The sequence below is a fragment of the Myotis nattereri genome (assembly GCF_964212035.1).
Source record: "Myotis nattereri genome assembly, chromosome: 20".
NCBI lineage: Eukaryota > Metazoa > Chordata > Mammalia > Chiroptera > Vespertilionidae > Myotis > Myotis nattereri.
Genome location: NC_138096.1, coordinates 4,083,644 through 4,110,736, shown reverse-complemented (window position 1 = coordinate 4,110,736; position 27,093 = coordinate 4,083,644). Strand labels below are relative to the sequence as shown.

General features: G+C 58.9%; 2 protein-coding genes across 3 annotated transcripts in view; one reads left to right on the top strand and one right to left on the bottom strand.

The window, feature by feature from the left end:
• Positions 1-14,660, top strand: part of PCNX2 (pecanex 2) — a gene marked incomplete at its 5' end in the record, with an annotated part of 58,401 nt that extends 43,741 nt beyond the window's left edge. The window contains 10 exons of the mRNA XM_081114324.1: positions 717-932; positions 1,439-1,692; positions 4,592-4,825; positions 6,704-6,816; positions 9,043-9,187; positions 9,607-9,837; positions 10,510-10,784; positions 11,628-11,812; positions 12,603-13,048; positions 13,771-14,660. Of these exons, the coding sequence (XP_080970450.1) occupies positions 717-932; positions 1,439-1,692; positions 4,592-4,825; positions 6,704-6,816; positions 9,043-9,187; positions 9,607-9,837; positions 10,510-10,784; positions 11,628-11,812; positions 12,603-13,048; positions 13,771-13,929 (2,258 nt within the window). The 3' untranslated portion in view covers positions 13,930-14,660. The remainder of the gene's footprint in view (positions 1-716; positions 933-1,438; positions 1,693-4,591; positions 4,826-6,703; positions 6,817-9,042; positions 9,188-9,606; positions 9,838-10,509; positions 10,785-11,627; positions 11,813-12,602; positions 13,049-13,770) is intronic.
• Positions 14,661-15,344: 684 nt separating this feature from the next.
• Positions 15,345-20,744, bottom strand: NTPCR (nucleoside-triphosphatase, cancer-related). Of its 2 annotated transcripts, none has more exons than XM_081114320.1 (5): positions 20,612-20,744; positions 19,087-19,249; positions 18,371-18,464; positions 16,664-16,873; positions 15,345-15,946 (listed from the first exon to the last, which is right to left on the bottom strand). In XM_081114320.1, the coding sequence occupies exons 1-5, from the start codon at positions 20,643-20,645 to the stop codon at positions 15,878-15,880; spliced, it is 570 nt and encodes a 189-aa protein (XP_080970446.1). In that variant the 5' UTR covers positions 20,646-20,744; the 3' UTR covers positions 15,345-15,877. The 2 variants fall into 2 exon arrangements, with proteins under 2 accessions (XP_080970446.1, XP_080970447.1); XM_081114321.1 differs by having other exon boundaries at positions 18,371-18,391.
• Between the last annotated feature and the right edge of the window lie 6,349 nt (positions 20,745-27,093).

Sequence of the window (27,093 nt, the reverse complement as noted above, 5' to 3'; positions counted from 1 at the left end):
ATCTTAAGAGCACTGATTCTCCACCAGGGCCTTAGCACACCCAGCTGTTAGATCTGAAAAGCCGACTCAGCCTGGGTGTAGAGAATCCACTAGATAAGGTCCCAGGGAAGATACACAGGCGACCCACCTGGCGGGTGTGGGTGTCCACCTGAGACAATCATGTAGATTGGAAGAAGGCAGAGGTCCTGGAAATGGAGGGAGGTAGGAAGATGCGGAAAATGTTAGAAGAAAGGAAAAGGGAGAGGCTTGGGTGTGGAGGAGCGGGAACAAAGGCCCCGAGGTTATAGCTGACTGAGTCGGGGAACAGAGGGGCCCGCCTGGGACATGTTGAAGGTGAGGCATTTGAGGCACACAGGAGAAGTAGACACGTGGGTTTAAGGTCTAGAGCAGCGGTCACCAACTGGTGACCCGTGGACCACTGGTGGTCCCTGAGGTCTGAAAAGTTGGCGACCACTGGTCTAGAGCTCAGACAGGGGGTCCCTGCGGGAGATACGGATTTGTAGGTGTTCTGCATTTAACTCGACTTCAGTCCAATTGTGTAGATGAGACAGCGTAGAACATGTGTCAGGGAAAAACAGGTGGGTCCCACCACATCCACTGAGATGGCGAAGTATCTGAAAAGCCTGATTTAGCCCTGATCACATGACAGCTCTGCTTCCTGGGTCTGAGGGTGCAGAACCCAGCGCTCACCTGGCATGTGTCTCATCTGTCTTCAGCGAGTGATGACAACAACCTCAACTCCATCTTCTACGAGCACCTGACGCGGTCCCTCCAGGAGTCCCTCTGCGGAGACCTGATCCTTGGGCGCTGGGGGAATTACAGCTCCGGCGACTGCTTTATCCTGGCCTCCGACTACCTCAACGCTTTTGTCCACCTGATCGAGGTCGGAAACGGCCTCGTCACCTTCCAGCTCCGAGGGCTGGAATTCCGAGGTGAGGATCGCCTGGGTGTGGAGGTTGCTGGGAGTCAGTGACTTGAGTTATCATCACATAAAACTTAAGAAGTCCCCTCTAACGAGGAAGGACTGCATGCCTGGCTGGTAGTATGAGAAATAGCGTGGCCCAGCTGCTGTCATCCAGTTATAAGTGGTCATCGTCCCTCAAAAAAGGCAAGAGGGCCCAGCCAGCATGGCTCAGTGGTCGAGCATCGACCTCTGAACCAGGAGGTCACGGTTCGATTCCCGGTCAGGGCACGGGCCCGGGTTGTGGGGTTGATCCCCAGTGTGGGGTGTGCAGGAACCAGCCAATCAATGATTCTCTCTCATCACTGATGTTTCTCCCTCTCCCTCTCACTTCCTCTCTGAAATCAATAATAATTTTAAAAAAAGGCAGGAGGGAAGTCCCTTCTCAGCACAGGCTCCCCTACCTTCCCCGCCCCCCCCCCCCCCCCCCCCCCGCCCCGGCCTCTGTATAAAACTCACGTCCTGTTGCTCCGCCAGGAACCTACTGCCAGCAGAGGGAGGTGGAGGCCATCATGGAGGGCGACGAGGACGACCGGGGCTGCTGCTGCTGCCAGCCTGGCCACCTGCCCCACCTGCTGTCCTGCAACGCCGCCTTCCACCTGCGCTGGCTCACCTGGGAGGTCACGCGGACGCAGTACATCCTGGAGGGCTACAGCGTCCTGGACAACAACGCGGCCACCATGCTGCAGGTGTTCGACCTGCGCAGGATCCTCATCCGCTACTACGTCAAGGTACGCGCCGCGGGGCCCAGCCGGGCCTGTGAGAAACCCTCGAGGCTGTGGGGTAGCCGGAGTCCAGGCCCAGAGTCAGGTTCTAACAGGCAGTCCGCTTCTCACCCAGGTCTGTCTCCTTGCTTCTTCTTTAAATATATTTTTATTGATTTCAGAGAGGAAGGGAGAGGGAGACAGAGATAAAAACATCAATGATGAGAGAGAACCATTGATTGGCTGCCTCCTGCACACCCCACACTGGGGATCGAGTCCACAACCCAGGCATGTGCCCTGACAGGGAATCAGACCGTGACCTCCTGGTTCCTAGGTCGATGCTCAATCACTGAGCCACGCCGGCGGGGCTGTTTCTCTTCTAACACGGCTCCAGTTATGGTAATGCTGGTGGTGATGAGTGGCAACATCCTGAAAACATGACCCAGCCGTTTACACGTTACAAGTGTCCATTTAGATGCTCTGCGCATTTGCCCTTGAGAATGACCAGAATGACGTCTCAAGCTAAACTTAACTCAAAAACAGAGCTAAGCGACCCGTTCCCGATTAGCCGCAGCAGCCCTTCTCCTCCGCGTGTGGGGACTGAGCGCCCATCACTTACCTGCTCGGTACCGTCTGCCCAATGCACATGCAGCTCGGAAGACGGGCCGGTTTGAACCCAGATCCCTGGAGGACGAGAGTGAGACTGGACCCAGGTCGGAGGGTGACAGCTGGGCGGGGCGAAGGTTTTTTCTCAGGTTGGGGAGGGGCCACGGGTCAGCTGTGGCTCAGAACGGCCCTGGGGTGGCTCCTGTTCCGAGGGAGCACTTTGCATGATGGGAGCATCCTCAGAGCCATTCCAGGTGAGGACCCCCATTCACCTGGGACCCCAAACTCCCTGCCAGCCGAGGCGGAGGCAGCAACGAGGAGACACAAGACAAAAATCCCAGGCGCAGAGGGTCAGGAGTTCACCAGCTCAGAGGACAGTTGGAAATTTGGAGGGGCTGCCCCGGGGCGCCCCAGCGTGTGCTGACAGTGACAGGAGACAGAAGACAGACTGTGAGGTCGGAGGTTCAACAACGCGTACCACACCCCGACGTGACTGCAGCCAGGAGTGCTTGTGACGCCCTTTTCCGTGGTGGAATCTTTAAAACACGCGTGGTTCGTCCTCACCGCCTTCGCCGTGAGGCCACCTCGGGGTCCAGGTCTCGGGACTGTCCTTCCCCGAGCTCCTTCCCTGGTGGCGGGAGGTGAGGGTTTCGGGAGGCTGCGCGGCCGTTAGAGGGAGCAGCGTTGTGGGGTGAAAGGTGAGGAACACCCTCTTTGGTTGTTGGCTCACTGCAGGCGCCTTCGTGGCTCTGAATCTCGTCAGCTCTCACGGGGTCCATGTTATTCTCCATACTGTTTTTCATTGGCAGGAAAGCGTAGGCTGATTCCTTCGCACAGAAGGGCTGTTTGATCTCCCAATGAACCGGGTCAGCTCCCGGCCCCCCATGCATCCATTTGAAGTCATTTCCTCGCCGGGCCGGAGGGTCCCCTGGGTCCCCGCCATCTCTCCATTCGCTCGGGTCTAAAACCCTCCTGTGGGTCCAGACGCGGCTTCCCGAGGCGCCTGGGTCCCGGTGCCATTGTCTCCGGACAAAGGAGATGGCTTATCGCTGGCCTGGCAGCTGGGTCCACAGGAGCCACCCCAGCGCGTCCGGGAGTGAGAGGACGCGCTGATCTGCAATTAAAATGAGGAGCCGGAGGGTCCCGCCAGAAGGGGTCCTGCCTCCAGCCCGGATCGGGGTCTACGCAGTTGGTTCTCACGTGCAGTTGGTTCCTTGTCAGTTTCACTCAGCGGCCTGTCCATCTCATCCTGACAGGTTCGGGGGGGTTCACAGCGTCCGCGTTCCGGACGGAATTTCTGCCTAAATGAAGTGGAAATGGGGTACGGTTTGCAGCTGCTGGCGTGTCCCCTCTCCTCCTGGTGAGAAGGATGGTCCCCAGTCCCCTCACCCGGGAGAGCTGAGCACCCGGCTGGGGTCACGCTCCAAAGTCAAGGCTGTAGGGTTCTGCCAGAACCGGGGGAAGGGGTTTTGACCTCTGGACTTCATCCGTGGAGGGTATTTTAATTCCTTGGAAATGAGTGGAAAGCGAAACGACCGTCTTTTGATTTGTTTGTTATTCCTGTCGGGGACACGTGATTAGGACCTACCAGGGAAACGAGGCCAGATGTGGGCTGGAGCCAGATGTGTGGACACACACACTTCTTCCCCCCTGTAACTGTCAGCTGAGACGCGGGCACTCTGGCCACGGTCACAGAGCCTCATGTGCTTGTAACTTTGAGCCAACCTATTTTTTTTTTAAAATATATTTTTATTGATTTCAGAAGGAGGGAGAGGGAGAGATAGAAACATCAATGATGAGAGAATCATGCATCAGCTGCCTCCTGCACGTCCCACACTGGGGATTGAGCCTACAACCCGGGCATGTGCCCTGACTGGGAATCGAACCTTGACCTCCTGGTTCAGAGGGCCGAGGGCAGCTTTGCTGTTTTAGTGCATCAAACACTGCGTGGCAAGGCCTGGAGGAGGGTCTGCCCGTCCCTGGGGGATCAGCCCAGCCTGGCGCCCACAGAAGCCAGGGTCTCACGTGCGTCCCAGCCAGGAGAGGGCTGGCTGTCCTTCTCTCTCCCCCCAGAGTCGGTCCTTGTCGGTCTGTGACATCCTGTTCTCCCCTCTCCCTCGTCCCCGCAGGGGCCCTTAGAGAGGTTTGGGAATGTCTCCCGTGGGCTCTGTCACTAACCCCCGCAGGAAACACAGGACACACGTGGCCATCGCGTGTCCCCTGCCTCTCTGACAGCTGCTGGCGTGAGGAGCTCCAGTGACTAACAAGCCCTCTGGCTTCGGAGCGGCTGCGAGGGCTCAGACCTGGTTCCTCCCCGCAGAGTATCATCTACTACCTGGTCACGTCCCCCAAGCTCCTCTCCTGGATCAAGAACGCGTCCCTCCTGACGGCGCTGCAGCCCTTTGCCAAGTGGCATCACATCGAGCGCGACCTCGCCGTGTTCAACATCAACATCGACGAGGACTACGTGCCGTGTCTGCAGGGCGTCACGCGGGCCAGCTACTGCAGCGTCTACCTCGAGTGGATCCAGCACTGCGCGCAGAGGACACAGGAGGTGTGTGTGTGTGGGGGGGGGGGGGGGCGGGGCTGGGGCCTTGACTCTTAAGTGGAAAAAAAACCACACAGGAAAACTGCTCAGCTGGTGTGGCTCAGTGGTTGAGCGTCGACCTATGAGCCAGGAGGTCACGGTTTGATTCCGGTCAGGGCACATGCCCAGGTTGTGGGCTCCATCCCCAGTGAGGGGCGTGCAGGAGGCAGCTGATGATTGATGATTCTCTCTCATCATGGATGTTTCTCTCTCTCCCTCTCTCTCCCTTCCTCTATGAAATTAATAGTTTTGTTTTAAAAAAGAAACCAGGAAAACTGTACAGCCAGTCTCTCTCCTATCCTCCCTGGTAGACGAATAAAATAAAGGCCAGAAAAGCATTGGCATCTGGTAAATGTTAGCCGTGGAAAGAGCTCACGGGCCGTAGCTCCGATGGAGGAGCCTGAAGGCCCGTCTCCGTGGTCCGTGCTCAGGGTCAGGGCCTGGATTTCATTTCCTGCCTCAGTTTACTTCTCCAGGCCAGGCGCTGGCCTTTCGGAGGGGAATTCTCTGGAAACCACAAGGGCCTCTGTCGAGATTCCTACTGCTCCCAGGACGGCTCTCCTCTCCCCTCAGCTGGTTCCTGAGGTCATTCGTTCCCCTTTTCTTGCTAAAGACACCTGGGCTTGAAGTGCCCTCTGCCCGTCCCCTCCTGCTGCCTCTTACAGCCGACTCGGGCGAGTCGCGTACTTTAGTTGCCAATTGTGGACTTTGGTCAGTTCAGGGGGCTCTCATCGGAGGGAGAACAGAAAGCCTCTTTGCAATGGATAGTGTGAAGGTGGGGATAGACAGGGTGAAGCGGGCACGGACGGGGTGAAGGTGGGCATGGACCGTGTGAAGGTGGGCATGGACCGTGTGAAGGTGGACACAGTGTGAAGGTGGGCACAGACAGGGTGAAGGTGGGCATGGACCACGTGAAGGTGGGCATGGACCGTGTGAAGGTGGACACAGTGTGAAGGTGGGCACAGACAGGGTGAAGGTGGGCATGGACCATGTGAAGGAGAGCATGGACCATGTGAAGGTGGGCACAGACGCGGTGAAGGTGGGCATGGACAGGGTGAAGTGGGCACAGATGGGGTGAAGGTGGGCACGGACAGGGTGAAGGTGGGCATGGACCATGTGAAGTGGGCACAGATTGGGTGAAGGTGGGCACGGACAGGGTGAAGGTGGGCATGGACCATGTGAAGTGGGCACAGACTGGGTGAAGGTGGGCACGGACAGGGTGAAGGTGGGCATGGACCGTGTGAAGGTGGACACAGTGTGAAGGTGGGCACAGACGGGGTGAAGGTGAGCATGGACAGGGTGAAGTGGGCACAGACGGGGTGAAGGTGGGCATGGACAGGGTGAAGTGGGCACAGATGGGGTGAAGGTGGGCACGGACAGGGTGAAGGTGGGCATGGACCATGTGAAGTGGGCATAGACTGGGTGAAGGTGGGCACGGACAGGGTGAAGGTGGGCATGGACCATGTGAAGGTGGGCATGGACCGTGTGAAGGTGGACATGGACCGTGTGAAGGTGGGCACAGACGGGGTGAAGGTGGGCACGGACGGGGTGAAGGTGGGCATTCAGTTGACTCTAACCTCTGACCATCGTCATGGCCTGAGGTGCCATATGCAAACTTCCCGGCGACGAGGTCAGCAAGCCACATGCCAGCTCCTCTCCCTCACGTGTTCCCTTGGCATGTGAGCCACCTGAGAGGCGACCTCAGGCAGGAAGCAGCGGCCCAGAGCCGCTCCCGGCGGAGGCTGCTGACGCTGAACGGACCTCACCTGCCCCGGCCGCACACGGGTGACGCCGTGGCGCACGTGGGCAGCTGTGACGGGCGAGGTAACATCCCTGCTCTTTCAGGCCTCGCAGACCCTGGACAGCGACGAGGACTCCCCGCTGGTGACCCTGGCCTTCGCCCTCTGCATCCTGGGGAGGAGAGCGCTGGGCACGGCCGCGCACAGCATGGCGCTCAGGTACGCGGGGGGCGGGGGGTGGACAGGCACCGGCACTGCTTGGCTTTGACAGACCTTTTCAATCATTTCACTTTGCACGTGGGCTGCTCCCGCGTCTTTCAGACGGTCCCTCCATAGTGACCCTGTAGGGCAGCGACAGACCCATCAGTGACCCCTTCGAGCGTTAGACTTGAACCTGGCGTTAACGGGGAACAGTCCAGACCCCGGAACCCTGGGCGTCTGTGTTGAGGGTCCGTGCAGGTTTGCTGGGCAGATGCGAGGGGATCGTGCACATGAAAGCCCGGAAAGGTCCCTGCTCAGTAAACGTCCCTTTCCTCCTGTCGTCTCTCACGTCCCTGCTCCCGTCTGCACCCTGCTCTGCCTGGCGGCCTTGCCGAATGGAGGCCCCTGCTGTTTGTTCAAACTCTTTCCACGGGCCCTGCTCTCTCTGCGCGAAAACAGCCCAAGTGTCTCTTCTTAAAGAACAAAAGCAAATTGAAGCTCCCCTGACCCTCCCAGCCTCTCACCCTGTCACCCAGGTCTGATCTCTGACTCACAGGGGAGCCCCTGGCCTTCCGCTCACAGGGCTCACGGCTCGAATCACAGCGCACCCCGGCCGTGATCTGCACGTCCCTCGATTCGAAGGTTTCTAGAAATTTCAATTTCCTGTACAAATTGCAAACCAAAGGCCGCAGAGGTTTCGCTCTTGCGGGCTGAGCCGAGCGCTTTCCCAAGGCTTCCCCGGGCCGGCTCTTGGCGTAGCTTCCGCCGAGGTCCCTGACCAGGTGTTCCTCGCCTGCCCGGCTTTATTTATTTTCCCTGATTAAGCACCATGCGTTCCAGCTGCTTTCCGAGCCTGGTTTTGATGGGATTTCCTGGGTTTCAAACAGCTCCTAATCCTCTGTGACAGCCCCTCGCGTTCCAAAGGCGGCGATGAGATCAGTCTGGGAGCAATGCAGTGGTTTGGGGGGAGGCTCGCTTTCCGGGGGACCCACCCCTGTGAGCCCTGCCCCCCATTCTCAGTAAAGCCATGACTTGCAGGTGACTGATGGTGCATGCACATTGCCCCAGGCCAGTGTTCGGATCCATGAGGTTCTGACTTCTTGGGTAGATCGTGGGGGCGGGAGGCCCACCGTGTGAGGGAGGCTGGAGCCCCACCTCTGCTTCAACCCAACAGCTGTGCCCTGCATTTCATATGCTAGAGTTCAGTACATGGGTGGGCTTGCAAAGAATTGATTCTGGCGCTCAAATGATTTCTAAGCGTCATTTTAAGAGACTCGGCGAAAGTGGTCCCCCAAAAGGCTGCCCCAGGTTGGACGCTCTCCAAGGGTGCTGTGTCGCAGCCGCACTAACGCTGGACAGTTCATCCTTTTCATTTTCCTAGTCTCATGGGTAAAATCCTGTATCTCCCTCTTCCTTCATTTGTATTTCCATTATTGCCAGTGAGGGTTTAAGACTCTTCATGTTTATTGGTCAATCACATTTTTTCCCCCTGTGAATTGCCTGCCCACTTCTATGCTCTCCCCATTTTTTGTTCGATATTGATCTTTAGGAGCTATTTCCATGATATTATCGGGAAAGAATGTCAAGTCTTTCAAAATCTGGGGGGCACATTCCGGTGATATTCTTCTCCTTAAATCTCTGAGTGAAATGTTTAATCGTTTTCCACATCCTTACCATTCTGAGATAAGCTGTACGTGGTCATGATACATTATTTTTTCTGTAACAATGTATTCAGTTCGCTAATGTTTATAGTTTATGTTGAATGCATGAGCGGCTCATGGTGTGTGTGTGTGCGCTCCATCCTTGTGTAATTTTAAAATCAGAAGTGTGCCCTTAGGTGTACCTATGCGACCTAACAAGTGATTCTCACATATTTAACATTAAAGAACGACAGATGATGGCCCTGGCCGGTGCGGCTCAGGTGGTTGAGCATCGTCCTTGCACTGAAGGGTGGCTGGTTCATTTCCTGGTCAGGGCACATGCCCGGGTGCAGGCTCTATCCCCCGTGTAGGGCGTGCAGGAGGCAGGTGATGGGTTTCACTCTCTCCCTCTCCCTTCCTCTCTCTCAAAACCCACGAGAAAATCTTTGGAAAAAAATACCAGGTGAGTTGGAACACTGACTCCCAGGTCAGCCTTGCACGGCAGCCCAGCGTAGGCACAGCTCTGCTTCGTTCGCTGGGACACCTTCTGACTTGACCCTGACGCAGCTCCGACGGACACTCCCTGAGAAACCCTGTCTTGCAGCCTGGACTCCTTCCTGCACGGCCTCCACGCCCTCTTCAAGGGCGACTTCAGGGTCGCCGCCCGGGACGAGTGGGTGTTCGCCGACATGGACCTGCTGCAGAAGGTGGTGGCCCCGGCCATCAGGATGGCCCTCAAGCTCCACCAGGTCAGCACCCTCCTTTACAAGGACCAGCCTGAAGCCGTACGAGAGGAATTCAGCTCTGACAACGCGGTCCCCTTCCCCGCGCGACGTTCACAAGGGGGTTTGTGACTTGGGGACGGAGTACCGAGGCAGCCCACATGCTCCCGACCGGCCAGCGCAGGTTGCCCTGCAGAGCGGTTAGGGCTGGGGATGCTGACGAGTATGGGGGGGAGTTGGCTAGAGAAGGGGACCAACCAGAGGCGCCCCATGGTCCTGGGAAGTCCCGGAAAAGTGAGCCTCGCAGCTCTTCCCCGGGCAAGTCCAGCGGTTGGGATGGTGGGACGAGGCGTCCTCTGTCCAGCTCAGGGTCCAAAGAGCAGAGGGTGAGGCCTGGGAGTGGGTCCTGGCCGCGTCCCCCAGCCTCGGCCCCGCCCTCCCCCCAGGACCAGTTCACCTGCCCGGACGAGTACGAGGACCCCGCGGTCCTCTTCGAGGCCATCCGGTCCTTCGAGCGGACGGTGGTCATCTGCCACGAGGGCGACCCGGCCTGGCGGGGCGCGGTGCTCGCCAACAGGGCGGAGCTGCTCACCCTGCGGCACGTGGTGGACGAGGGCGCCGACGAGTACAAGGTCATCATGCTGCACCGGAGCTTCCTCCGCTTCAAGGTGATCAAGGTACCGAGCGGGTCCCGGCACCCGGGCCCGGGGTGTGAGCGGCAGGAGCGGGGCTGGCACGGGCGTCTGTTCACAGTCAGTCTCAGAGTGGCCACTCCCGCCTCCGATGACCAGTGCACAGGCGAGGGCCTCAGCAAGTCCTGGTAGAGGCACATCTGCTTATTTTTAAAGCCCGGCCGGAGTGGCTCAGTGGTTGAGCATCGACCTATGAACCAGGAGGTCAGGGTTCAATTCCCGGTCAGGGCACATGCCCGGGTTGTGGGCTCGATCCCCAGTGGGGGGCGTGCAGGAGGTCGCCGATCAACGATTTTCATCATTGATGTTTCTCCCCCCACCCCATTAAAAAAAAAAAAAGACTTTCTAATCCCCTAAAATTCCAGATCTTTCTCTCAGAACTACTCCTGGGCACGAGAACTTCCTTCCCAAGGGCTCTCCTTCCGTAATCTTCCCACCACTGGCCACTGGCTGAAACACACTCACCTCCTCTCCTCTGCTCCGCGTTTGCCCTGGGAGTGGCATCGCTCCCCCGGGCAGGCCTGCGCGGTGCCCGGCCACACAGCCGGCTCTGGGCCAAAGCGGGGCATCATGGGTATCAAGCCGGAGCCCGGCTCTGGCTGCAGGTGGGCCCAGGGCGCGGCCGCCGCCACCTGCTCCGCCCCCTCCCGCCCGCAGGTGAACAAGGAGTGCGTGCGGGCCCTGTGGGCCGGGCAGCAGCAGGAGCTCATCTTCCTGCGCAACCGCAACCCGGAGCGCGGCAGCATCCAGAACAACCGGCAGGTGCTGCGCAACCTCATCTGCTCCTCCTGCGACCAGCCCCTGGGCTACCCCATGTACGTCTCCCCGCTGACCACCTCCTACCTGGGCACCCACCGGCAGCTGAGGGGCCTCTGGTGCGGCCCCGTCACGCTGGACGGCCTCAGGGCCTGGTTCCGGACCAAGTGGCTCAGGTAGGTCCCGGCCCCACAGCATCACCTGGTCGCTGGAGAGGGGCCGGTACGCGCGCTCGGCTTCCAGCTGGGATTTCCCGGCCACGGCCACGGCCACGTTCTCATGTGGCTACAGCCACCACCCCCACGCGCCACCTACAGATCACACGTCTCAGTCAGCAGTCTCGGGGCTGGTCGGCGAGCAGCCCAGCCAGAGGGGCGTCCGTTCTCTTCCACGTCCCCGCGCTGCGCGCCTGCGTGAGCGCTCGCAGCTGCAGAGGTTCGGGGTCTTTAGGACCCACACCTGCCTTAGGCACCAGGCCGGGGTCCCCAGCACTCACCTCTCAGTCTCCTCCCCTGGTTGTGTCGGTCACTGGTTAGTAGTTTTTTTGTTTTTTCCTCTATTTTTATTCATTTCAGAGAGGGAGAGAAACATCAACTATGAGAGGATCATCAATTAGCTGCCTCCTGGGGACCGAGCCCACAACCTGGGCATGTGCCCTGACCTGGCATACGACCATGACCTCCTGGGTTATAGGTCAACACGTGACCACTGAGCCACGCTGGTCGGCGGGTGGTCTCTGGTTATTTGGAGTGAATTCAAGAAGTTCTGTCTGAATGTGGCCCCTGTCCTCCGGCTCAGAGCTGAGGTTCTGTGGAGGTTGAGGCCAGAGCTCACGGGAGCGGGTGTGAGGGTTTCCTCATTAGACCGAGATCTGGGGACCAGAGCCCTCTGTCCGCCTGCCGCCCAGGCGTGCAGCTCACCCGCAGCGCAGCTCCTCCTGGCGCGGACGTGGGTGGGGGCGTTGGGGGTGTTAGAATGTCCTGGGGAGAAAGAACCCCAGCAGCGTCTCTCCACCACAGGATGCGCAAGGACTGCCATGCTGAGCAGCGTGCAGGCGGCAACATTGAGGACGGAGACGCAGGGGGGGCCCCGTCTGCAGGCGGCAGCAGCGCCCCGAGTGGGGGCAGCCAGGAGGGCGGCACAGAGCAGCCCAGAAAAGAGGGGACCCACCACTGGTCACCCCGGGAAGGGACACGGAGCACAGGTGGGTGCAGCGGGACTCGGGGTTGCTGAGAGGCCAGGGGGCCCTGTGACCCCCCAGGGCCCGTGTTGCTGAGAGAGTCCGGGGGGCCCTGTGACCCCCAGGGCCTGTGTTGCTGAGAGGCTCAGAATGTGTCTCTGGAATGTGCTGGGCACCGGGTGGTCCTCCCTCAGTGGCAGCGGCACGGACCTGCCGTGACGGCCGAGCCTTCGGGTCATAGCCCGCGCTGCGTAAACCCCAGCAGATGCCTGGCCCTGCCCGGCTGCAGGGAAACTAACATCCTGTCCCCGTTCACTCGCCGGGTCCCTTCCTCCCTCCCCTTCCTCTGCGAGAGGAACTTGTCCGAGTATCAGTAGGGACTCTGCAGAGGGGCCTGGCCCCGTGAGACCCCCACGCCAGGCGGCCACGCTCCCCCTAGCGGGGTAACCCCGGCCTGCGGCCCAGGCAGCTTCATGGGGGTGGCCCCTTTCATGGTTCTGTCACTGCGTGTGGGAGGCACAGGGGTTAGTGACCAGGGGTGGGTGACGCTGCTGGCGTGTTGGACCAGGACTCCCAGGAACAGGCGACTTCAGTGTCAAAGCCAGGAAAGTCCTGGCAAACGGGGCGGGTCCCTCACCCTGGCTGCTGCCCCCACCCATGCCTCCTGCCGGCCTTGGGGCTGCGGGGGTCTGGGCCAGCGTGCGGCTCTCAGGGAGACCTCCGTGGGGCCCAGGCAGAGCAGGACGCCCACCTCCCTGCCTGGCACTGACGTGGGTGCCCACCCGCATGCCAACCCGCGCTGCTTCTTTTAAAGGCCGGAGGAAGGGCAGGAGCCAGTCTGTCCAGGCCCGCGGGGCGCTGAGCCCAAGGCCGCCCTTCCTGAGCTCGTCGGGCCCGATCCTGGAGAGCCGCCCGGCCTTCCTCCCCACGTCCTCGTCGGCCCACGGCCTGGCCCCCCGGCTCGAGGGCAGCCGGCTCTCCCTGCGCTCCTCGGCCGCGTCCCTGCACTCGCAGCCGCCGCCCGCCACCACCGGCCACCTGGGCGTCCGCGAGCGGGCCGAGGCCCTGGTCCGGTCCAGCCTGGGCTCCTCCAGCAGCTCCACCCTCAGCTTCCTCTTCGGCAAGAGGAGCTTCTCCAGCGCCCTCGTCATCTCGGGGCTCTCGGCCGCCGAGGGCGGCACCACCAGCGACACGCAGTCCTCCAGCAGCGTCAACCTGGCGCTCGGCCCCTCGGCCCGGGCCGCCGGCCAGGCCACCAGGGTAAGGGGCGCCCGGGGGCCGGGATCCTGGCTGGTGGCCCGTCCAGCTGCCCAGACCCCTTCTCCCCCGATAGTGACAGATGACAGGTCAGCCAGGAGGCGTCTGCCGCGCTGAGGCTGACAAACGTTAGTCACGCCCTGGGTAACGCTAGGCAGGCGGGTATCACAGCTCAGTCCCCGAGCCTGCACCCACCTGGGGGTGTGCCCCCTCATCCAGCAGCGGGAGTGGGGGCCACCTCATTCTCTTCAGACCACGCCACGCCCTACCTGAGGGACAGGGCAGGGCACACGTCAGCACTGGGTTCCATCGCCACCCATTCCCGCGCGAGGTCCGCTCAGTGCCGAGGCCGCCTACCTGTCTGCTTACACTTTAGAGAGAGCTCCGGGGACACCCCCCAGGGGACTGTCACCAGCCAGGGTTCCAGCCAGCTACGGAGACGCGTGCCCGGCACCCGGCCGCCTCTCCTGTCCCGGGGCGGGAGGCGTCAGGGCACATGGGAGGCACGGGGTACGCACATCCGTGTCGGACTGTAGGCTCCCAGGCTCCTTCACGGCCCCGGGGCAGTTACTGGAGGTGGATCAGGCCCCCTTCCTCCCCTTGGGGTCCCCCTGCGCTCACCCCCTGCCACTGGCGGGCAGCAGGTTGGGCAGGCAGCATCGCACACGCGTTGGAAGTGGCCGTACCTGTTTGCTGAGCCGTAGCTTCTCTTTTCTCTCCGGAAGCACTTCTCCGAGCCGTGCGACCCCACCGAGGCCGCCGAGCAGGGGCAGCGTGGCGGGCGCCTGGCCGCGGGCCTCGGTGTGGTCTGCAGGAGGGCCAGCCAGGAGGACATGGGCCTGGACGACACGGCCTCCCAGCACAGCGCCTCGGACGAGCAGTAGGGCCAGGAGGGGCCCCGCAGTGGGAGAGACCGAGTGCCCCACGGCTCCGCCTGCCTTCCTCTCCCTTCTGCTCCCCCCAAAACCAAAAGCAGCCAACACTGTCATCCACGTGGGCCCTCCCCGTGGACGAGTGAGAGCTGGTGTGGAAACTGACTTTATCTCAGGTTCTTGAACAATGTCTCACACGATGGACAAAACCAGTGGACCAGGCCTCCCGCCCACTGCCCTACAGCAGGAATGAGACCCAAAAATCTCCAGAATTTGGATTCAACCAAAGCCCAGAGCCCATCCGCCACTCCCGGCCCGACGGAATCCGACACCCGCATGCTGACCAGCTGACCTTTGCACACTCCCGTCACCAAGAAAGAGCAGCTAGTGGCCACCCCACCTCACCAGCCACGGGCCAGGTGCTGAGGTCACGTCCACGCAGACACTCCCTGCTCTGTAGCGTCCACGCCGACGTTGGGTGCGTGTGAATGGTGACGTGCATGCAGCCATGTCCACGGCCCCGTGTGACAGCCCACATCCCCGCGTGAGAGCTGGACGTGCAGCCCGGGCGGACGGACACCACCGGGGAGGACGCGGTGCCCCACTCGCCAGAGCGGCGTCCCAAAGCCGCCGGGCCGGGTCCTCGCGGGACACACGCTTGCTCCCCAGGCCAAGGAGTCCCCACCGGGTCCCCGGCCACCTGCACACGCCTGTATTTTTGGAATTAAAGGGTTTGTAGTTACTGCTGTTTCCAGTTCTTTGCGTTCTGCCGAAACTTGTCATTTCTTAAAATGAGTCCTTTCCTGGGAGGAGCATTTGGGCCGATCCTGGGACTTTCCCCCGCTGTGTCCCAGGGCCGAGCTGCAGGCCGGCTCCCGCCCTGAGGGACCCATCACTCCCCCGGAACCTCCCTTCGGAAGAGCAGTACTTAGAAACACTTACAGTGGAAACAGTCGTACACACTCCTCACTGCACACCCGGCACCGACGCCAGCCAGGTTTGTAGCTAATGCTAACTGCTAAGAAGTCCCAGAAATCCCTAGATCTTCACCAGAAATCACCAGAACGCACGAAACTGAATCACACCACAGCCCCGACCACTCCAGGGCAGTGCTAGCCTCCGACTCCGGGGACCAGTGGCTCCTCCATGCCGGCTGCGGGCTGTCCCTCTCTCTCCACCGCCATCTGACAGCCCGGCCTGGCCTGGGCTCCCCGGGGAGCAAGCGGGGGGTAATGGGGGTCCCTCCCATGGTGGCCACAGCTGCCCCGTGACGACACATTTCCCGTTTTCGGGGCGGGAAACAAGGCACAGAAAGGTTTAAGGACCGGGCCAAGGTGGAGCCCTGGTCTGACCCCTGACCCCGCCCACACCTACCGAGCGCCAAGGGGCCGCTCCACGCTGCATCCCTCCACACAAGCACCCACGTGTCTGCAACCATCACGCTCCCTTTATTTCACAAAGTAATAAGCAAACAAGGAAACAGTAAAAGATGGTGGGGGGAGGGCCCGAAAGGCTCTTCTTTCAAAATAATCCTTTTTAAAAATCAAGTAACTTCACGCTTCAGGCTGCACGCGATGCAGACGCACCTGGGAGGGCTTCACTTTGGCGAAGTGCAGAACAGATGAGGCAGTCACCCCCCTCCCCCACACACATTCATCAGCTTCACTGGGGCGGATCCCATCTGGTGCCGGAACCTTCCTCATCTCAGCATTTACCCCAATCAGCCGCACAACCGCAGAGGAAATAAACAGCCGAGGGATACGCACGGCCGTGACCAGGCCTGCGGGGGGCCAGCGTGCGGGCCGACTCGCCCCCTGAACCCTTTATGGGAAACACCTGCAGGCTTTCCCTGCAGAAACCCACTTGGGTTCAGAGCCGGGGGGCGGGGGGGGGGGTGGGGGGGCAGGAGGGACCCAGCGCCCTCGGGCCGGGCTGCTGGACAGGTGGGCGAGCCCATCACTCACTTCCCGCCGCTCTGCACACACCTCACAATATCCGGCAAGAGGAGGTTCCTGTTCTCCTTGGTGACCTGCGGGGGAAGCAGGAGGCCTCAGAGCCCCTTTCCTCCCTTTGTGCCTCCGTCAATGGTCTAGAGCAGCGGTTCTCAACCTGTGGGTCGCGATCCCTTTGGCGGTCGAACGACCTTTTCACAGGGCTCGCCTAAGACCATCCTGCATATCAGATATTTCCATGACGATTCATAACAGCAACATGACAGTGATGAAGTAGCAACGAAAATAATGTTATGGTTGGATCACAACATGAGGAGCTGTATTTAAGGGGCCAGAAGGTTGAGAACCACTGGTCTAGAACAAGCATGTCAAACTCGTGGCCCATGGGCCGCCTGCCTTGTTTATTGGGGCTGTGTTAGCCTTTGAGTTTGACATGCTTGTTCTAGAACAAGAGCCCGCAAGGCCGGGAGGGGTGAGGTATGCGATGAAGTAGGACCAGGGACCAAGGATGAGCCGGGTGCCAGGTGTGAGCCAGGTGTGAGGTGGGGGCTCCTCAGCATCCAGGCTGCTCCGTCTGAGAACCAGCCTCAGTCGGGAGAGCCAGCTGGGCCCCGAGGCCTCCCTGAGGTCTGTCTGCACAGGGAGTGGAGGTCATTTCCTCGAAAGGGAGGCTCACCCACACTCCGTCCTAGAGCTAAAAGGGGGACCATTCAAAGCCACGGTCTACTGAGAGCCACTGCGGTTTCAGGTCACCCACTCACGCCGCCCGCAGCCACGGCGGCGTCTGTACTCACACTGAACACCTGCACGTCCGCCCGGCTCCGGATTTCCTCCACGAAGGCCAGCGGTTTCCCTTTAGGGACCGGGATGGTGCCCAGGACCACGGTCCCCGGGGCGGCCAGGGTCTGCCGAACAGCCTTCTCGAAGGGCTGGCTGAAGAGCTCCATCTTCCCCACCTCGTCGATGACGCACACTCTCGGCCCCGGGCTGCTGCCGGCACCTGCCTGGGAGGACAGACGGTCGCTGGGACCCAAGGCCCATTAGGCATCCCCCCCCCCCCCCCCCAGTCACGCAGCAACGTCACACCAGGGAGTGAGCTACGCCAGGAAGACAGAGCACCTCCCAGTCCACGCGAGACAGGTCGCTGCAAATTCCTCTGCCCTGGAGACTGTCCCACCCGGAAAACCCCACTCCTGACCCTCCTAGTTCTCCGGGCAATTGGTCCTCCCCCAGGACAGTTCAATAAGAGCCACACTGTGTGTTTACAAACACCCAGGAAGCAGGCAGGGCCCCGTGCCTGAGGCTTAGAGCCATGAGACAGGCCTCAGCCCTTCTTAATAACCCTGTGGGGGGGGGGGGGGGAGGCTGCAGGCAGAGGCCTGTGTCTCATAATCTGCAACATGAGGGTCGGTGGAAAGAAGGAAAAATTAAAACAAAAGGCGTCTTGGTTAAAAGAAAGAAGTGAGCGGGGTTGTGTCCTTTAAAATCCTGGATCCCCTTTCCGATGACTTTACTCCGTGTCCTTGAAAACCCCCTAGGGCCGGGCCGGCGTGGCTCCGTGGTTGAGCATTGACCTATGAACCAGGAGGTCAGGGTTCGATTCCCGGTCAAGGGCACATGCCTGGGTTGCGGGCTCGATCCCCAGTGTGGGGCGTGCAGGAGGCAGCCGATCCATGATCCTCTCTCATCATTGATGTTTCTATCTATCTCTCCCTCTCTCTTCCTCTCTGAAATAAAACTATATTTAAAAAAAACCCCACTAGGAACAGGGGTGGGGCCAGGAGCCCCAATGACCCCCAGCTCCTCAGGTTCCCATCCTTGAGTAGCCCCCACCCATGCAGGGCCAGGGCTGAATTTATGTGACAAGGAATCCACTTATACTTCAGAGCGACAGCAAATTATGTGGCGGATCCTTATCAAAGCTCAATCGCTTGAAGACTTTTTTAAAAAATATATTTCTTTATTGATTTCAGAGAGGAAGGGAGAGGGAGAGAGAGATAGAAACATCAATGATGAGAGAGAACCACTGACTGGCTGCCTCTTGCACGCCCCCTACTGGGGATCGAGCCCACAACCCGGGCATGCGCCCTTGGCTGGAATCGAACCCGGGACCCTTTAGTCTGCAGACTGACGCTCTATCCCAGGGGTCCTCAAGCTACGGCCCACGGGCCACATGCAAATACAAATACTGTACTTGTTCCCGTTTTTGTTTTTTTACTTCAAAATAAGATATGTGCAGTGTGCATAGGAATTTGTTCATAGTTTTTTTTTTAAACTATAGTCCGGCCCTCCAACGGTCTGAGGGACAGTGAACTGGCCCCCTGTTTAAAAAGTTTGAGGACCCCTGCTCTATCCACTGAGCAAACCGGCCAGGGCAAGACTTTTAAACTGTAAAATGCTCAACGGGCCTCTCCTTAAGCGCAAAGCCCCTGCGGTCCAGGGCCAGCAGTTCCCACAATGCACCGCAACAGACGGGCTCCAGGAGCAGAACCCACACTCACGTGCAAGACGGGAAGCGCCAGCTGCTCGAAGGACGCCAGGTCCACCACGTACTGCCCGACCCGGCACTCCCGTGTTCCAGGCGGAGGCCCTGCCCTGGGGAGACAGTGAGTCCCGCTGAAAGGCCCCTGCACGGGTTTCTGGTGGTTGGCTACCCCACTGACCTCTGACCTTCCACGGAGGCTACGTCATCCTTAAACCCACCCCCAGCCCTGGCCAGGTGGCTCAGGGATGGGAGCATCAGAAGGTTGGGGGTTCAATTCCTGGTCAGGGCACACACCTAGGTTTCGGGTTTGATCCCTGGTTAGGGTGCATACAGGAGGCAACTGATCAATGTTTCTCTCTCTCTCTCTCTCTCAAAACAAACAAACAGCAGAAGTGTGCAGAGCTGAGAGCAGGGCTACCACTAAGGGTGCCCACCATCAGCCACGGGCCTGGTGGGACCAACCCCCATGCTCCGGGGAGCTGCTGCACCCACCAGCCCTGCAAAGCATCATGAGAGACGGGACTAGGATCACGCGTGAGAAGAGCTTATCAGCCCGTGGAATAAGCCTGAGCGAAAGGCGGTATTCTTATACTGTTTTTCAGATGATGACTTCAACCTGTTTTCTTGCTCTACGAATTCCAAGGGGCTGAGATTCTTCCAGGGAGGAGAGAACACGTGGCTCACCGCTGTGCCCAGGGGGAACGCACCACCCGAGAGGAGAAATCTCAGTACCCGACTCTAGACAGGGGTCCCCGCAGGCCGGACAACGTGACCACGTCGAATCCTATTCTCCTGCCTCCTTGCCTGACTTCTTGCGTGTAGAACCCATCGATGGGCACCCCGGAGGACTTTAAAACCTCGCTGGCTTTCTGGATCAAAGTTGTTTTCCCAACACCTGAGGAAAGAAAGAAAACCCCACTGAGTCCCGGCTGTCAGGCTGCCCTGTGCGCCGGCAGAGTGGGCTCCCGGGAGCAGAGACGGCCTCCTAGGTGGGTCCAGGGGGGACAGCTGACCCTGGGAGAAATGCTAAGTGCCCAGGAGACCCACGAGGGCACTCACAGAATCCATAATCTGAGAAGGGAGATGGCCAGCTCCCAGAGCCCAGGCCGGCAGCCCCCACCCCGGGCACCTCTATGCGCACCCCACCGCCCCACAGGCCCCTATGCGCACCCCACCGCCCCACACGCCCCTATGCGCACCCCCACCACCCCACACGCCCCTATGCGCACCCCCACCGCCCCACACGCCCCTATGCGCGCCCCCACCACCCCACACGCCCCTATGCGCACCCCCACCACCCCACACGCCCCTATGCGCACCCCCACCGCCCCACACGCCCCTATGCGCGCAGCACCGCCCCACACGCCCCTATGCGCACCCCCACCACCCCACACGCCCCTATGCGCACCCCCACCGCCCCACACGCCCCTATGCGCACCCCCACTGCCCCACACGCCCCTATGCGCACCCCCACCGCCCCACACGCCCCTATGCGCACCCCCACTGCCCCACACGCCCCTATGCGCACCCCCACTGCCCCACACGCCCGTATGCGCACCCCCACTGCCCCACACGCCCCTATGCGCACCCCCACTGACCCACACGCCCCTATGCGCACCCCCACCGCCCCACACGCCCCTATGCGCACCCCCACCACCCCACACGCCCCTATGCGCGCCCCCACCACCCCACACGCCCCTATGCGCACCCCCACCGCCCCACACGCCCCTATGCGCACCCCCACTGACCCACACGCCCCTATGCGCACCCCCACCGCCCCACAGGCCCCTATGCGCACCCCCACCACCCCACACGCCCCTATGCGCGCCCCCACCACCCCACACGCCCCTATGCGCACCCCCACCGCCCCACACGCCCCTATGCGCACCCCCACTGCCCCACACGCCCCTATGCGCACCCCCACTGCCCCACACGCCCGTATGCGCACCCCCACTGCCCCACACGCCCCTATGCGCACCCCCACTGACCCACACGCCCCTATGCGCACCCCCACCGCCCCACACGCCCCTATGCGCATCCCCCCCCGCCCTCCCCCGCTCACTCCTCCCTGCGAGTCCTCTTCTTGCGCGCGCCTCTATGTGCACCCCACCCCACCCCACGCGCCCCAGGCGGCCTCCCCACCCCACACGCCCTTATGCGCACCCCCCCGCGCGGCACGCCCCCCCTGCGCGTCCTTTCCCCGCGCGCCCCCATGCGCACCCCTCAGCCTCCGGGAGGCGGAGACGAGGCGGGTTACCTGGGGGCCCCGTGAGAAACACGTGCCGGGCCATACAGGAGCCGCCAGAGAGGGGGTCACGGCCGGGTTCGGGTCACGGACGCAATCCCGGAAAGGGTCGCGGCCTAAGTCCCGCCCACCACGTGCGCGGGCCCCGCCCCCGCCGGCCGGAAGCACCGCCCTCGCTGCGCAGGCGCCCACCGCGCTCTTCCCGCGCCGGGCCTCGGTCTGCGCATGCGCCCTCAGCCTCGGGGGATGGGGTGCGCCGGCGGGGCTGGGAGGGTGGTGGTCCTGCCTCGGTGCTGGGCTCGCGTGGGTTGTTTGCCAGGAGGCGCGCGTGGGGGGTTAGTGACGACGCCAGGGCTGCTCCACGCGAGCACCGGCGCTGGATTCCGCCCTGGGATCGCGCGTGGGGGCTGCCGGTCACGAGGCTGGGGGCCGCGGGCCGCGGGCTGGGGGCCAGCCCTGAAGGAGGCATGAGTCCCGGCAGCTTCCTCAGGAGGAGGCCTTGCCAAGGGTTCCAACTGCCTGCCCCGCGGAGTCAGCCACAGCTGCAAAGGGGGATGCCCTGGTTGCACCTGCCGATGCCCGGCTGCGCCTGCACAGCGTCAGAGTCATTGGTCCTGGCCAGTCCTGGGCATCTGGGTCTCCTTGGTTCAAAACTCCCTGGCAAGCCCATCGGGCCCTGGCTCAGTGGATGGGCGATGACCTAGGAACCAGGAGGTCACGGTCCGATTCCCTGATTCCCGTCAGGGCACATGCCCGGGTTGTGGACTTGATCTCCAGTGTGGGGCGTGCAGGAGACAGCCGATCCATGATTCTCTCTCATCATGGATGTTTCTCTCTCTCCCTGTCCCTTCCTCTCTGACATCAATAAAAGTATATTCACCACCACCACCACCCCCTGGAAGAGTGGAGGGAGTTTGGAGAAGGTGCTGGGATTGCGAAGTACAGAATAGTCAATGGGGATGTTAAGTGCAGCTTAGGGAATACAGCCAGTAATACTGCCATAACTATACATGGTGCCAGGTGGGATCACTTCGTAAGGTATGTAAATGTCTCAACCCCTGCGCTATCTGAAACCAACATACTATTGAGTGTCAACTGCCATTGAAAAATAAAAAAGCCAAGAAAACCCAAACTGGCGATTCCTACAACCCACAGGAGGTGAGAACGCTCATCAGGCGGAGTCCCCGCTTCAGCTCTGCTAGGAAGACCAGCTCCCCCTCTTGTCTCCAGGCCCCGAGCGTGGACAAACGCAAGACCCAGCTGGGGGATCTCCCCGTGCAAAGAATAAAGTGGCTTCCCCTTCACGTAGCCACTCAACGTGGCGTTTCCGCGGCGAGATGAAGTGGCCGTGCGTGGCCTGGGGCCAGATTTACCTGCAAACTCTTTCAGCCCAACACGTGTAGCGCGTGACTTGTGATCAATCATGCTCCATCCTGGCTGAGAAAGCAATTTCAGGGAGAGCGCGACTTAATTGGTTTGTGGCCACCTGGGACCGCCAGGGACCGCCGTGTACACCGGTCAGGTGGCCTGTGTCTCTTGCTGTTTAAAAAGGAATCATCTACAAACATTTAGATGTGTACCGTGTAGCCATCACCAGCATCTCTGCAACATTGATAAGGCATCACTGGTAATGTAGGGCCCTGCACCAAGGGCAGTGATGGCGAACCTTTTGAGCTCGGCGTGTCAGCATTTCGAAAAACCCTAACTTAACTCTGGTGCCGTGTCACATATAGAAATGTTTTGATCTTTGCAACCATAGTAAAACAAAGACTTATATTTTTGATATTTATTTTATATATTTAAATGCCATTTAACAAAGAAAAATTAACCAAAAAAAAAATGAGTTTGCGTGTCACCTCTGACACGCGTGTCATAGGTTCGCCATCACTGACCTAGGTTCATCTTTCACCTCCATACAAGCTGCAATCAACAGCAGCTGATGTGCCCGGCCGGTGTGGCTCAGTGGTTGAGCGTCCACCTATGAACCAGGAGGTCACGGTTCGATTCCCGGTCAGGGCACATGCCCGGGTTGCGGGCTCGATCCCCAGTAGGGGGCATGCAAGCAGCAGCCAATCAATGATTCTCTCTCATCATTGATGTTTCTCTCTCTCCTTCTTTCTCTCTCTCCCCCTCTCCCTTCCTCTCTGAAATCAACAAAAATCTATTTTAAAAAAGAACAAGGCTCTGAAGACAAGCTTCCTGAGTTGGAATCCCAGCTCCACTTAAAAAAGAGGAAAAAAGTGGAGAAAACGAAGGGAAGGAGGGGTGGAGACCGACATTACACAGGGCTCAGCAATCAATAGCTCTGTGAGTTTCTTTCAGAGGACTTTCCAGGCTCCTTTCATGCCAAGGAAAATGGCAGAAATGGGCACTTTTGCTCTAAATCTCTGTGCTCTTTGGACAGGATGTCCGCTCCCCAGTCCCCCGTCACATCGTCAGGGCTGACTTCGTTGCCTCTGGGCCAGGGTGAATGGGGCCGGAGGTGCCCGGGTTTCAGAGCTTCTCAGCACCCGTCTAGGCCTCCATGGGTATCAATTCCTGGCAAGCTTCTCACGAACTCGAAGCCAGGAGTCCTCCTTAGAAAACCGAAGAGCTTTTTGAAACTTCCTCATAATCTCCTACTGTAATGTAAACAAGCAAACTCAAAATTCATGCTTTCCTTGCTTTACTTAAAACATGTTTTGTTCAACTGCAAATTTGGGATGTGCCCATGTCGCCTGTCTGCCAGGTCTCACAAACAAGCGGTAGTTTAATTACACAAACAAAGGCACTGTTTTAAGTTGGGGAGAAAATTAATCTTCCCTTTCTTCTTATGTCTCAAAGAGGAGCCACTGTCCTCCGCTGAATTCACTTCCCTTAAAGCCCTGGGACTTGCTTTCCCAACCCCCTCCCTTCCCCAAAGCCTTTGGGATTTGGGGAGAAGTTTTAAAGGGATAGATAACTTTTATAAAGTGTTTTTCCTCTAACTCACTATGGTTTCCATTTTGAAACCGGAAGCTTCTGATACCAGTTCAGAAACGGAGTCCACTGGTGTTGAGCTCAATGTTTAATGCTTTGCAGGCATCATCTCATTGAATTCACAAAACAGCACCACTGAGAAGAGCACTTTTTATTTTTTAAATATATTTTTATTGATTTCAGAGAGGAAGGGAGAAGGAGAAAGAGATAGAAACATCAATGATGAGAGAGAATCATTGATTGGCTGCTGCTTGCACGCCCCACCCTGGGGATCGAGCCCACAAGCCCGGCAATGTGCCCTGACTGGGAATCGAACCGTGACCTCCTGGTTCATCGGTCGATGCTCAACCACTGAGCCACACTGGCCGGGCTGGCTGTATTTTAGGAGGCAGGTGAAGGGACATTTGCAGCGTTAATTCCAAAGCCTCGACCTTCGGTGTCCCAGCTTGCACAATACAGTCCTGATTCGGTTTCAATTGGGGAATTTTTTTGCATGTGTGTTTTTTAATAATTTGAAGAATTTACACTGCACATTCACGTGGTTCCGCTTGGACAGTGTATCTATTACCACCCCGCCTCCCCCCCCCCATCACATTTCCTCCCCGTCCCGGACTTTGCTGACTCGTCCACTTCCACTTCGGCTCCTGTCTGACCTTGGCCATCCTGTCGCCTCCATGCATCTCGGGTTTCCTCGCCTGGGACATGAGAAAGCCCCCTGCCCCTCCGTGTGCCTGCGAGGCCTCCCTGGGCTGCAATCCTCTCGTCCAAATGCTGAGGGAGGAGAAATCACCGGGGGCTGTTCAATGGCAAGTCACTCTGAGCTCATCAAGAAATACAGGTTCAGCCCGGCCGGCGGGGCTCAGCGGTGGAGGGTGGACCTAGGAACCAGGAGGTCATGGTTCGATTCCCGGTCAGGGCACAGGCCCGGGTTGCAGGCTCGATCCCCAGGGTGGGGCGTGCAGGAGGCAGCCGATCAGTGATTCACTCTCATCATTGATTTCTGTCTCTCCCGCTCCCTTCTTCTCTGAAATCAATAAGAATATGTTTACAATAATAATAATAACCAGCTAGGGTAGGTGATCTTTAGAGCTTCTTCCAGGGCTGACCCTCTGTGGCTGTGAGAAGCGTCCTGACTGTGGGCAAACACTGCTGACCCAGGAAGTGGCACCACCAGCTGCAAGTGCTGCCTGTGTCTGAATCCCCGAGGTTCGTGGGGAGAAGGACCGATCATCACATCCAGCTCTCACCTCGGGGCCTTGCAAACAATGCAGCTGCCATTCAGGCACGTCCCTTCCAATGTCTCCTTAGGACTCAATCTATTTCCGAGTCCCAGAGGCACCGTGAACGGAAACAACACGGCAGGCAGCTGCCTGGGAGAGAAACTGCACAGAAAACAACAGAGGAGGCAGTCACTCCCGCCACGAAAATGAGCCAAAAGGGAAGCATTTAGTACAACTGGCTGAGTTCAGAGCTAATTGTTGCTCCTGGAATTCCAGCCGCGCAGTGCTGGCCACTCAACACGAACAAACATCTTCCCTTTGTTCCCACTGTTTCCTGGTACATTTGCCTTTTGTTTTTCTCTTTAAAAAAAAATATATATATATATTTGTATTGATTTCAGAGAGAGGAAGGGAGAGGGAGAGAGAGATAGAAACAACAATGATGAGAGAGAATCATTGATCGCCTGCCTCCTGCACACTCCCTACTGGAGATGGAGCCTGCAACCTGGGCGTGTGCCCTGGACCAGGAATCGAACCGTGGCCTCCTGGTTCACAGGTCAATGCTCAGCCACGGAGCCACGCCAACCCGGCTTGTTTTTCTCTTTGGGACATAACAGAAGGATTGCAATTTGGGTGCCAGTTGTTGTCAGTTTACGATGTTAACGTACAATTGTCTACCAGGTCACAGCAAGAACAAATGCTATCCACCAGTGACTTCATAACAGGACCAATGTCCGTTGGAAGCAGGGGATGAAAGGTGGCCATGTCCACCTCGGGAGCATCCCCTCATGCAGAGTGACGGCTCGAGGACAGAGCGTGGGCGCATCAAGTCCAGAATCAGCCGAGAAAGGCTATGAGCAGGGCTGCCCCCGGTGACAGCTGCCTGACGAATGAGAAGGCCTAGACGGATGAGCACGGGAGGACGAGTAATGCTTGTTTGTGTGAGTGCTGACAGGGGACCAGCAAACTCACTCTCTGTGGAGAATGACAGGCTGTGGCTGATACCAACAAACGCAGAGGGGGTGTCGAAAATGGGGGACTTGACTAGTTTGGGAATTCTGGGCTCCTGTTTCCAGGGATGCGCAATCATGCTGGCTGACAAACACACAGAATCAAGCCAGCGGTGTCCCGAGATCTGAAGATCCGCAGGTGCTTTGTGAAAATAATCATTAAAAACTCATTTCAAAGATCCCATCGGGACAGAAAATTAGCATGTTACGTGAGTTAGCTGGGATCTGTGTTTTAGGACTGGGAGCCAGCGGTTACCTCATGGTATTTAATGAGTTCATCGGATCAGCTTTCCGTGGTTGGGAATGCATGCCCATGTCCGCACGTCACCTTTGCTCCTAGGAGGCAAAATCCTTCTGCCAACATTATCTTGTTGGTCAAGAAAATACCACCCTGTGTGTGGTCACCCACCATCAGAGAACCTCTACCTGCCAAAAGGAATGGGCACAGGCCTGCCCCCTAGGGAGGAGCACCAGTGGCACAGACAGCCACCTGGCATTTTCCTGGAGGCTCCAAGGCTGCTTAATTCTGCAGAATCCATTCTAGGAACAGCGGCCCATACCCCAGAGATCCCATTGGACTACTATCTGGCCATCTTGTCAACCTTCCCCTTCTATTTAGCTTCCTTCTTTTACCTCCCCTGAACACACCAGCCTCTTCCCAGAGGGGTTATTAGCATTCACTCCTGACAGACATGATCCTCTCCTGGTGTGTTTTAAAAAATATTTTTATTGATTTCAGAAAAAGGAAAGGAGTGGGAGAGAGAGATAGAAATATCATGATGAGAGAGAATCATCGATTGGCTGCCTCCTGCACGCCCCCTACTGGGGATGGAGCCTGCAACCCCAGCATGTGCCCTGACCAGGAATCGAACCGTGACTTCCTGGTTCCTAGGTCGATGCTCAACCACTGAGCCACACTGGCTGGGCCATAAATGCCTTTTGAAGATCACTGGGGTCTCTATTACTGAGAGTTTTGCCTGGGGGTTGGCTCCTCTACCTCCCTCACTGCCTCCTGCAGGAGAAACCTGGTCTGCCTGCCTGGGGACCTCGCTCCCCTGTGGAGAAATCCTGGCTCTCGGAAGCTTTGCTGCCCACTGGCTAGAGTTCTTTGGAACTAAAAAGACTCTCAGGAGCTTTGTCTGAAGGGCCCTTTGCCCACTGTGCTTTAAAGCTTCTTAGGGCCCGGCCGGCGTGGCTCAGTGGTTGAGCGTTGACCTATGAACCAGGAGGTCACGGTTCAACTCCCAGCCAGGGCACATGCCCGGGTTGCCAGCTCGATCCCCAGTGTGGGGCGTGCAGGAAGCAG

Bases quoted from the DNA above. Each gene is read 5' to 3' on its own strand.
- NTPCR (XM_081114320.1), bottom strand. From the start codon at position 20,645: ATGGCCCGGCACGTGTTTCTCACGGGGCCCCCAG. The intron at 19,250-20,611 runs GTAACCCGCCTC...TTCTTTCCTCAG, and splicing joins GTTTCTCACGGGGCCCCCAG to GTGTTGGGAAAACAACTTTG. The intron at 18,465-19,086 runs GTACTGAGATTT...CTGTCTCCCCAG, and splicing joins GGACCCCTGTCTAGAGTCGG to GGCAGGGCCTCCGCCTGGAA.